Genomic DNA, 11,715 nt, shown 5'->3' on the forward strand with positions numbered 1-11,715 from the left:
ATATGAGTATTGCTACTCCAGCTTTCTTTTGATTTCCATTTGCATGGAATATCTTTTTCCATCCCCTCACTTTCAGTCTGTATGTGTCCCTAGGTCTGAAGTGGGTCTCTTGTAGACAGCATATATATGGGTTTTGTTTTTGTATCCATTCAGCAAGCCTGTGTCTTTTGGTTGCAGCATTTAATCCATTCACATTTAAGGTAATTATAGATATGTACATTCCTAGTACCATTTTCTTATTGTTTTGGGTTTGTTTTTGTAGGTCATTTTCTTCTCTTGTGTTTCCCACTTAGAGAAGTTCCTTTAGCATTTGTTGTAGAGCTGGTTTGGTGGTGCTGAATTCTCTTAGCTTTTGTTTGTCTGTAAAGCTTTTGATTTCTCTGTCAAATTTGAATGAGATCCTTGCCGGTTAGAGTAATCTTGGTTGTAGGTTCTTAAGGACTCTCTGTGCTTCCTGGACTTGGGTGGCTATTTCCTTTCCCATGTTAGGGAACTTTTTGACTATTATCCCTTCAAATATTTTCTCATGTCCTTTCTCCCTCTCTTCTCCTTCTGAGACCCCTATAATGCGAATGTTAGTGTTTTTAATATTGTCCCAGAGGTTTCTTAGGCTGTCTTCATTTCTTTTCATTCTTTTTTCTTTATTCTGTTCTGTGGCAGTGAATTCCACCCTTTTCAATGTTGTCCCAGAAGTCTCTTAGGCTCTCTTCATTTCTTTTCATTCTTTTTTCTTTAATCTGTTCCACAGCAGTGAATTCCACCATTCTGTCTTCCATGTCAATTATCCGTTCTTCTGCCTCAGTTATTCTGCTATTGATTCCTTCTAATGTAGTTTTCATTTCAGTTATTATATTGTTTATCTCTGTTTGTTCTTTAATTTTTCTAGGTGTTTATTCTTTAATTCTTCTAGGTCTTTGTTAAACATTTCTTGCATCTTCTCCATCTTTGCCTCCATTCATTTTCCAAGGTCTTGGATCATATTCACTATCATTATTCTGAATTCTTTTTCTGGAAGGTTTCCTATCTCCACTTCATGGAGTTGTTTTTCTAGGGTTTTATCTTGTTCCTTCATCTGATACATAGTCCTCTGCCTTTTCATTTTGTCTATCTTTCTGTGAATGTGTTTTTTGTTCCACAGGCTGCAGGATTGTAGTTCTTCTTGCTTCTGCTGTCTGTCCTCTGGTGGATAAGGCTATCTAAGAGGCTTGTGCAAGTTTCCTGATGGGAGGGACTGGTGGTGGGTAGAGCTGGGTATTGCTCTGGTGGGCAGAGCTCAGTAAAACTTTAATCCGTTTGTCTCCTGATGGGTGGGGCTGAGTTCCCTCCCTGTTGGTTGTTTGGCCTGAGGCGACCCAACACTGTATCCTACTGGGGCTCTTTGGTGGGGCTAATCATGGACTTGGGAGGGCTCACGCCAAGGAGTACTTCCCAGAACTTCTGCTGCCAGTGTCCTTGTCCCCACAGTGAGCCACAACTGCCCCCGCCTCTGCAGGAGACCCTCCAACACTAGCAGGTAGGTCTGCTTCTCTCTCCTATGGGGTCACTGCTCCTTTCCCCGGGTCCTGATGTGCACACTAATTTGTGTGTGCCCTCCAAGAGTGGAGTCTCTGTTTCCCCCAGTCCTGCCAAAATCCTGCAATCAAATCCCACTAGCCTTCAAAGTCTGATTCTATGGGAATTCCTCCTACAATTGTCAGACCCCCAGGTTGGGAAGCCTGACTTGGTGCTCAGAACCTTCACTCCAATGGGTGGGCTTCTGTGGTATAATTGTTTTTCAGTTTGTGAGTCACCCACCCAGCGGTTATGGGATTTGATTTTATTGTGATTGTGCCCCTCCTACCATCTCATTGCGGCTTCTCCTTTGTCTTTGGATGTGTCTTTGGATGTGGGATATCTTTTTTGGTGAGTTCCAGTGTCTTCCTGATGATTGTTCAGCAGTTAGTTGTGATTCGGTGCTCTAACAGGGGAGTGAGCGCATTTCCTTCTACTCCACAATCTTGAACCAATCTCAGACATAACCTTTTAAAAACAACAGGCCTGGTATAATTTGGTGGTGCTAGAAGTCGTGATAATCATTATGGAAAAAAATTAAAGTTTTGTAGAAAATAAAATCATCTTGGAATAGTGATTATTGTTATATCTTTTTTAAATTATTTTTTATTTTTGGCTGCGTTGGGTCTTTGTTGCTGTGCGCAGGCTTTCTCTAGTTGTGGCAAGCAGGTGCTACTCTTCTTGTGGTGCATGGGCTTCTCATTGCAGTGGCTTCTCTTCTTGTGGAGCACGGGCTCTAGGCACGCAGGCTTCAGTAGTTGTGGCGCACGGGCTCAGTAGTTGTGGCTCGTGGGCTCTAGAGCGCATGCTCAGTAGTTGTGGCGCACGGGCTTAGTTGCTCCTCGGCGTGTGGGATCTTCCTGGACCAGGGCTCGAACCCATGTCCCCTGCATTGGCAGGCAGATTCTTAACCACTGTGCCACCAGGGAAGCCCTATTGTTATATCTTTTAAAATACAAAATGATTTGATTTTTTTTATGATTTATTTATTTATTTAATTTTTGGCTGCTTTGGGTCTTAGTTGCAGCTCGTGGGATCTCTGTTGAGGCATGTGGGATCTTCGTTGTGGTGCACGGTCTTGTCTGTAGTGGCCTGTGAGTTTCCTCTAGTTGTGGTGCACAGGCTCCAGGGTGCGTGGGCTCTGTAGTTGAGGCACATGAGCTTAGTAGTTGTGGCACGCAGTTGCCCTGAGTCATGTGGGATCTTAGTTCCCTGACCAGGGATCGAACCCCGTCCCCTGCATTGCAGTGCGGATTCTTTACCACTGGAACCCCAGGGAAGTCCCGAGTGATTTGACTTTTATGTTCCTCAACTAATATTAACACTGAATTTCTCTGTATAGTAATCAGCAGTATTTCCATCAAAACTTTCACTGTGCTTAAATTTTTCTCCTAAACATTTATGTCTTTAATAATTAAAGTTAATTTAATTAATTTAGTTACTATTTTAGTTTTCTATTCCTGATGTAACAAATTACCAGAAACTTAGTAGCTTAAACAACACAAATTTATTTTGTTATAGTTTTGTAGGTCAGAAGTTTGAGATGATCTCAATGGGGTAAAATCAATATGTCAGCAGGGCTATGTTCCCTTCTGAGGAGTCTAGGAGAGAATCCATTCCTTTGCCTTTTCCACCTTCGAGAGGCTATCTGATCTCCTTGTACATGTTCTCCCTTCCTCTGTCTTCAAAGCCAGCAATAGAGTACTGCAGTGATGCTGCTTCTTTGTTTACATTTCTTTGACCAAAGGTTGGAAAGGTTCTCTGCTTTTAAAGATCCATATGGTTAGATTGGGTCCACCTGGATAGTCCAATATAATCTCCCCATTTTAATGTCATTAACTGAATCACATTTGCAAAATACCTTTTGCTGTGTTATATAACATATTCCCAGATTCCAGGGATTAGGATGGGACCACCTTTTGGGGAGGGTGGCATTATTCTTTCTGCCTACACATCTTATGATGGTCTTTTTTTTTTAATTTATTTATTTATTACCTTTGGCTGTGTTGGGTCTTGGTTGCTGCGCATGGGCTTTCTCCAGTTGCAGCGAGCGGGGGCCGCTCCCCATTGCAGTGCACAGGCTTCTCACTGTGGTGGCCTCTCCTGTTGTGGAGCACAGGCTGTAGGTGCGTGCACTTCATTAGTTGCGGCATGTGGGCTCAGCAGCCGTGGCTCACAGGCTCTAGAGCACAGGCTCAGTAGTTGTGGTGCACGGGCCTAGCTGCTCCGCGGCATGTGGGATCTTCCTGGAGCAGGGCTCGAACTCGTGTCCCCTGCATTGGCAGGCGGATTCTTAACCACTGCGCCACCAGGGAAGCCCTATGATGGTCTATTTAAGTGGAACTAAGAACATGGTCACAATTGACATTGGGGTCTAGCTGCTAGCTGAATGGCACTGAAAAAGAATATGGAAAAGTGAGACTATATTCAGAAGGAAAGGACTAAGTGTAGATGGCTCTTACTCACTGACTTAGTGAAAACAACTAGGTTCTTTTTTCAAAATTGTTTTGGCTATCATAAATCTTGCATTTCCACTATAAATTTTAGATTGTTTTGTCAATTTCTCTGCAAGAGTTTGCTAGGATGTTTCATTTAATTTATTGATCAATTTGAGAATGCCATCTTGACAACACTGTGTCCTCCAATCCATGAACATGAATGTCTCACCATTCATATATTTAAAAAAAATTTTTTTCTCAGCAGTTTTGTGGTTTTTACTTCAGATCTTTTACCTCTTTTTCTTTTTTCCTAAGTATTTTATCCTATGTGATGATACTGTATGGTTGACATTGTTTTAATTTTCAGATTGTTCATTACTTGCACATAAAGACAGAAATGACTTTTTCCATATAATGATTTGGTATTCTGCAACCTTGCTAAACACCTTAGTTTCAAAGTCTGCTATATATGCAAATGGACGGTTTCAGTGGCTTTTGAGAAAGAGAAAACTACCACATCTCAATCAACTTAAAGAACATATAGTAATCATGGGCATTTGAGATGCTTGCTTGGAGATGTTAAAGGAATACCTTAAATACCTTAAATATCAACCCAGATAGGTATACATATCTACCTACCTCTTACTGATCTCTTTATGCAGATATTATTCAAATCTAAAACTGACAAGGGTTACCTTTTCTTCTAAGGGCAGAGCATAATTCTTATCAGTGAAAATAAACAAGTTGAAATGTTGGAGCAGAAAAAGAAAATTTATAGCTTATGCCAATTCTTCTGAGATACAAGGATGATAGTTAGAAACTTTACTATAGTATTTCTCTAAGAAAAATCCAGGAGACTAATAATAGCATTTCTTTATAGGAAAAGAAACATGCTTACCTATAAATTATTTAAGATGTAGTTAAGATAAAATTTTGTTAAACAGATGGCCAAAGCCAATTTCTTATATAGGAAAATGTATATTTGTACCCTGTAAGGCAGTACAGCATTTATAACAAAACTATTAATTATATTCCAAATACAATCAGTGGAACAAAAGTATCACATACAGATGTTTTAAAAAACATGCAGCACATTAGCAAAGGGACTGTGTGGTAATATACAACTTTTTGTTACCATAGTAATAGTTTAATGATTAGAATAAAGAAGTAGTGATTAAGCATTTTATATCTCAACATGATAGTTACATATAAGCATTTTACTGTTTGGTTTTATTTTAGTAGTTTGGTTGGGGAGTTTGGGTGATATATCAATCATTATAATGCTTTCCTATTAAATTATGAATCATGGGAAACTGGCTCTAGGCTAAGGTTTCATCAGGAACTGATTCATAACTTTGAGGAAGATTCCTGGAATATGTGTATGTGTGTATACCTTTTCTTTTAAGTAGTCACATTGGTTTCCTATCATGCATCCAGTCTCCCCTTTTTCTTTCCCCTTCCTAACACTATTCCTAACATTGAGTATCACCCCTTAGCCCATGAAACCCATGTGGTTTTGAGGAAACACGATCACACCCATGGAGGCAGGCCATGGTTGGCGGGAATGGCATATCCCACTGTTCCTAGAAAGCAATTCATCAGCACAGCATTCTTGGTTCAACAGTAAATAAGCATGGTATTTGGATATAAACTGCTATTAGAAATAGAACATTATCCCCTAGATGTAAACCTTTTGTTTACACCAACCCAAGCTGTAATTCTCTAAGCTGTAACACAGATAAAATTGTTCTTTCCATACTAAAACAGAAGCAAGGACGTGCACAATTCTAGGATAGTATGCTCTGGTTCTATATCCATTCATCTATTGATGTTCCTTTTTTCTTTCTGCCTTGGAAAAATTAATCATGTTCAAAAAGTCAAAAATTATATTTCTAAAATATAATTCAATGACCTCACTATCCTTTATGAACAAACATACCACTAATTCTCTAAAACTTAAAATTGAACCTGTCTATAATTATATATCTTGCCTGGATAGTCAGAGATATTTCATTCTGTAATAGAAGTAAGTGATTTTTCCATTGAGGAGTCAAGAGATCTATATTCTAGTTCAAACTCTTTAAAATTAACATATATAACATACTGCAACATAACACAAGATTTGTGGGAAGGATGAGCAAGATAGTGGTTCAGTTTCCTTTTTGTAAATCAAATGAGCTGGTATATTTAATTTACAGTCTCTATTGTACTTGATATTTGAAAATTCTAATTTAGGGCTCAGACTGTGGCCTTGTCATCCAAAAGAGCAACCAAATTAAAAGACACAGCAATTCTTCTATTTTAGATTATATATTAAAAAACTCAAAAAACCAAATATGCTATAATACGTTACAAATGAACAAAAATCTACAAAGTTTATGGCAATGTATCATATAGAATTACCTCGCAATATTTTTATGTTTAAAGTAGACCTTTTTAAATACAGTACTTACATATCTCTTTCATATATTCATACTTCCTTGGCAATTTGACATCTATATAAATCTTATGAACATTCTTTAATAAATACAAAAGAATAAAAACATCTACGAAATTTGGACAAACACATTACCACTATACTTTGTTATAGTTAACCCATCCAGATTCTTAGTTTAACTCATTCAATTACTGCAAAGATCTTTATAGAGCTGAATCTGATACTGTAGAATAGTACATCACTGCCCTCTGATGGTACCACTAATATATAATTTTAAACTCAGCAAGCAAAAAAAACCCAAAAAGTATTATAATGTAAAACACAGTATGTTAATTTTATAAGCTACAGAAGTAGAAAATAAATTAGGGGAAATTCAATGTTTTCTACAAATATTAATTTCTTAGCAAGTTATAAAAATTTACAGTGTTCCTTCATATAAGCCCTTCAAATGTTTTTTCAAGATTTTCCCTGATGACCAGTTTAAAGGCACTAAGTCCATAAGTTTAAGCAAAAGTCTTCACATATAATGAAATAAAGAGATATAAAGTTAATCGGCAAACTATAAATAGCTAGGTCATTTTATAAAGGAGGTTAAATACAAGTGCAAACTTTAATATCTGAGATGTATGCAGAATTTTTCCATGCAATATATAAATATATATTCACTATTTAGGCCCATGTTTTAACTACTAAAAAACGGCAAATCACCCACCTGCAGAGGAGCAAATGTAGGGAAAATAAGTATTTAATGAAAGGTCTGGCCATTTTCTAAGTCTAACAATCAAAAGCATTTTCAATATTCAATTTTGCAAAAGCACTGCATTTAAGAGCACTAAAATTATGAAGTCTGAATCTTCATTTATTCAAAGAGAAGAAATTAAATTGAGGATGTCCGCTTGATTGCAGATATTAGTTATTGGCAGTAGACTCTTCCACTCATGTTATGCTTTATGAAACTGTCCACTAGAAAAGATAAAAATATAGAGAAAAGTAAATTTTGTTTAAAGTTATGTTACTATATTCTAGTGAACAAACAGATAAGAGAGAAATATGGGCTATACAAATGTAAAATGATCTTTGTGAGTAGCAGTGATTAGTAAAATTTTACATTATAGTCTGAAATAAGATACATGATGGTGTAAAAATATAAAGAAATAAAACAAAATATCTGGGCAGATTAATGAGTGGTAGCTAGATTCCCAAATACCTGATAATCAGTAAAAGAAAAACAAAACATCACAAAACAAGAATAACAATGAAACTACAAAATAAAAATAAAGAAATTTTTGTTTGAGGCAGGGGAGCAAAGAAACGGTAGAAATTATTAAATAATGGTCTGGCAAAGTCTTTTCCTTGCTTAACTTGAGAAACTATTCCATTTGGTGTTATGTTTAATCAAGTTTATTAAATCTGCAATAGTAAGTTCTGAAAAAGCCATTGGAATAGTACCAGAGATATTTACCAGTTTCTAAAGTAGTGCTTTCCAAATACGTTCAAGGAATTTTTTTTAACATATTTTTAAAAAATCTTTATTTAAAGTTTGAAAATTAAGGATTAATCCAAGTAAACTTGCTTTTCTTTATTTTAGAACTTCTTACAGACTTAAATACTGTGCCTTTTTTAATCTCTAAGAAAGGAATTCAATATATAACACAATGTTCAGGATTTTAAAACTTTTTTACCATGGGATTCTATTTTCCACAAAATATCTCTTAGGACTAGTGTTACAAACACTAGAGCAGTGATTCTCAATCTGGTTTGACATCAGACTCCTTGGGGAGCTTAAAAATCCTGATGGCTAAGTCCCACTCAGAGATTCTGATTGATATAAGGTCAGACCCAAGGTTCAGTCTTTTTTGAAAGCTCCTCATGAGCCACTGCTCTAGACATCTGCCACCACTCCTCTACTAGTATATCCTGAACTGATGCTAGTTTGTGTCCTGATGCTATCATCACACTGACTTCGTAAAATAAGTTCTGCCTTTCCAGAACACAGTGAGCATGGCCAATGCCAAGTGTCCCAGGAAGAGGCAGCTAGTCAGGAGGTGAATATGTGGAGGGCATGAACACAGGGAAGGACATGTTTTCCTCATACTATGAAGTCGGGTTAGGAAGAATCTAGCTATACCACAGAACACTCAAGGCCAGCCTGTAGAACAGGCCTGACAGCAGCCCCTAAAAGAGCCTAGGCCAAAGGGTTTGAGCATTAAAGTTACTCTTTATCTTGTATTTTCCCTTCTGTTATCCCTGAGCCTCCAAAAATTTATTTTGAACTTCACAGTATGCTCTCAATGAGCAATGCAGGTGGTCAAAGAAAAAAGGTACTAAATTTAACACTGAGATGTTTTTCATTTTGAGCACTTCTGAAAGGACCAGAAGAAATATAGGGCCTAGTTTATTTTTAATCTATAGGCTTCAGGGCACAGAAGCTTTGGGTTTAATTAAGAAAGCCCCTTTCTCCCTTAAGAGTTCAAAAGCTGATGTTAAATTTGTTAGGTTAGAACATGTTAAATAAGTACCTTCTGATTATACATAAAGTATCCCTTTTGTAACATTATATGTGACTTCAAGTCATTCAGAACTTCTATTTCTTCTACTATGAAATAGTTGATCTCAGCATCATTTTCAGTTCCAAAATTTAATTTTCACAAATTCTTTGTCTTTGAGAACTCTATATGAAGTAAACCTGGTGACATAGATCTTTATCTCAACAGAATATTGAAAGTAAGCATCTATACTTCTCATAAATATCTGACCTTGTATCTTCCAACTGTTTTACTTTACATTTATTCTATTCTATTATGGGGGTATATTAATAAATAAATAAATAAATAAACACAATGGTCAGTTATTTACCTGACTATCAAAACCAATTATTTTATATATTGTTAAAAGTAAACTATAAAAAATTATTTTCTTTTAATTTCGTTTGTTAAATGAGATTAGATGAAGTAACATATAATGATAAAATGCACACAGATAAACCTTATTGCTATGTGATATTCCTGAGTCAGAATCATGTCTGCTCAGGATACCCCTGAACTGCCTGCCCCACAACTTGGGGTTGTACGTACATATATGTATTTATACAGATAGTTTTGAGAGCAAAAACCAAACCAAATGGAGAAGACAGAGAATCAGCTAAACAAGTGCTCATAAATCACTGACAAATTAAATATAAATGTAACTCAGGACATTGTCCTTTTCACAAATACCCTTGAGAAATGTATTTCCTTTAAAAATGGAACAAAGAAGAAAATCTTAATATCTGAACCATTCGTCTCCTGAGCTTTAACATGTAAAACAAAACTTTTATAATCCTGCTAGACTGTAAAGATCCCCAAGTTCAGGGACGTTGTTTAACTTGTCCATCATTATATTTCTAGTGTCAAGAGCTAAAACTGCTGCTATTGGGATGGGCATGTGTCAGACTCACCTGTGTACACCCTATTGTCCAAATTAACATTAATGTAACTATGATAATGAGTGACAATGCGAAGCTCAAAAATCTCAAATCATTTAGTGAAAAAACTCAAAGAGTTTGAAGTAGTTTACAGTATAATCCAATTTTCTAAGATTGACGTATAAAATGAGATTAGAAATGATGTCTGTCAAAATGACACTGAATTTGGGTGATTTTTACTTTCTTCTTTGTGTCCTTCCATTTTGCTTAAGTTTTCTACACATTTAAGATTGCCATTAATCATATAAGTATGAAGTATTATGATACAGGGTTGAGATAATCAGGAAAAGTCTATTTTCATTTTGGGAAAAAGAAGGCAAATCTATTCCAATGAATGTTGGAATGTCCAAATAAATTGACACTTCTTCCAATCTATATCGTTCATGCTTTTAAATTAATTCACAATTTTCTGACAATCCATTTCCCGAGGAAATTATTGAACAGATTGCTACTGGAGTTTTGAAAAATTCCAGGTAAATCAAACCTTAAGTAAATTTTAATACTTACCCTAAGGCCACCTTCTGGTGGGGGTCCAGATGCAGCCATTTCTTTTTCTATTTTTTCCTTTTTCTTTCTCTTTTCTTCCACAGACTGAACATTCAGAATACCCCGAGATGCAGCCTTCAGGAAAATTATTAAGGAGTGTAGAAAAAGAACACAAATTAATTTCCTGTTACCAAAAAGTGTTTTTTGTTTGTTTTTTGCCTTTTAGGTTTTTCTTTGGAGGTGGGGGATAGGGGATGGGGTTGGTCTATTTTTGGTAACAAAGAATTAGGCTATTTCTACAACAGCTTTACGTAAAACATATGATTTCTTCATTGGGTATTTTGCAACCATACACATATTCCCCCTAAAGTTACTTCACATCTGTCAGTGTTTTATAAGGCACAGTCATTTCATCTCAAGGAAGAATGTTATTAAAGATTCTTCCTTGGCATCTCCCATAACAGAAGACGTGTATAGCAATTTTCATACATTAAATGACATAAATGCATTAAACCAATTTATAGAAACAGAAATCATTTTGAAAATGTTTTCCTTTAATTTAAATTTCTAAGATATCAGATACCCTTTTCATTAGAGAATACTACTAGTAATAGACATCTATAGAGAACAAAACGCAAATTTAACTATCTAAGGTAGAATTTTATTTTTACTCTCACCTCCTTCTGTCTTCTTTCTGCAGCCTCTGCAAGCTTTGCTCTTTTTTCTTCCTAGGAAGAATGTGTAAGAAATATGGTTTAAAACAAAACCAAACATTATCCTTGGTTTTTTTTTTTTTTTTTTTGTGGTATGCGGGCCTCCCTCTGTTGTGGCCTCTCCCGTCGCGGAGCACAGGCTCCGGACGCGCAGGCTCAGCAGCCATGGCTTACGGGCCCAGCCGCTCCGCGGCATGTGGGATCCTCCCAGACCGGGGCGCGGACCCGGTTCCCCTGCATCGGCAGGCGGACGCGCAACCACTGCGCCACCAGGGAAGCCCCCATCCTTGATATTTTATACTTTTATCTTTTAGGTAATATAACAGTTTACAAAAATAGTACTGGCCCCAAATGTCCTATTAAGAATGCCATTATTTATAACATTTATAAACTACTCAACTTTCTGAATTTCATTCTCCCAATCAATTAACCTTCAAGGACTTCCCTGGTGGCGCATGGTTAAGAATCCGTCTGCCAATGCAGGGGACGTGGGTTCAAGCCCTGGTCCAGGAAGATCACACACGCCGCGGAGCAACAAAGCCCGTGCACCACAACTACTGAGCCTGTGCTCTAGAGCCCGCATACCACAACTACTGAGCCTGCATGCCACAACTACTGAAGCCCACG

The 11,715-nt window shown here is 36.9% G+C and overlaps 1 protein-coding gene across 1 annotated transcript in view; it reads right to left on the reverse strand.

Annotated features, from left to right (window-relative positions):
* Positions 1–4,959: 4,959 nt before the first annotated feature.
* The window catches only part of SVIP (small VCP interacting protein), a 9,468-nt gene continuing 2,712 nt past the window's right edge, over positions 4,960–11,715 (reverse strand). Inside the window, exons 2-4 of the mRNA XM_024118976.3 lie at positions 11,053–11,103; positions 10,397–10,510; positions 4,960–7,389 (exon numbers count right to left, since the gene is read on the reverse strand). Coding sequence (XP_023974744.1) covers positions 7,375–7,389; positions 10,397–10,510; positions 11,053–11,103 — 180 coding nt within the window. The 3' untranslated portion in view covers positions 4,960–7,374. The remainder of the gene's footprint in view (positions 7,390–10,396; positions 10,511–11,052; positions 11,104–11,715) is intronic.

This window comes from Physeter macrocephalus, chromosome 16 (genome assembly GCF_002837175.3).
Source record: "Physeter macrocephalus isolate SW-GA chromosome 16, ASM283717v5, whole genome shotgun sequence".
Lineage (NCBI taxonomy): Eukaryota > Metazoa > Chordata > Mammalia > Artiodactyla > Physeteridae > Physeter > Physeter macrocephalus.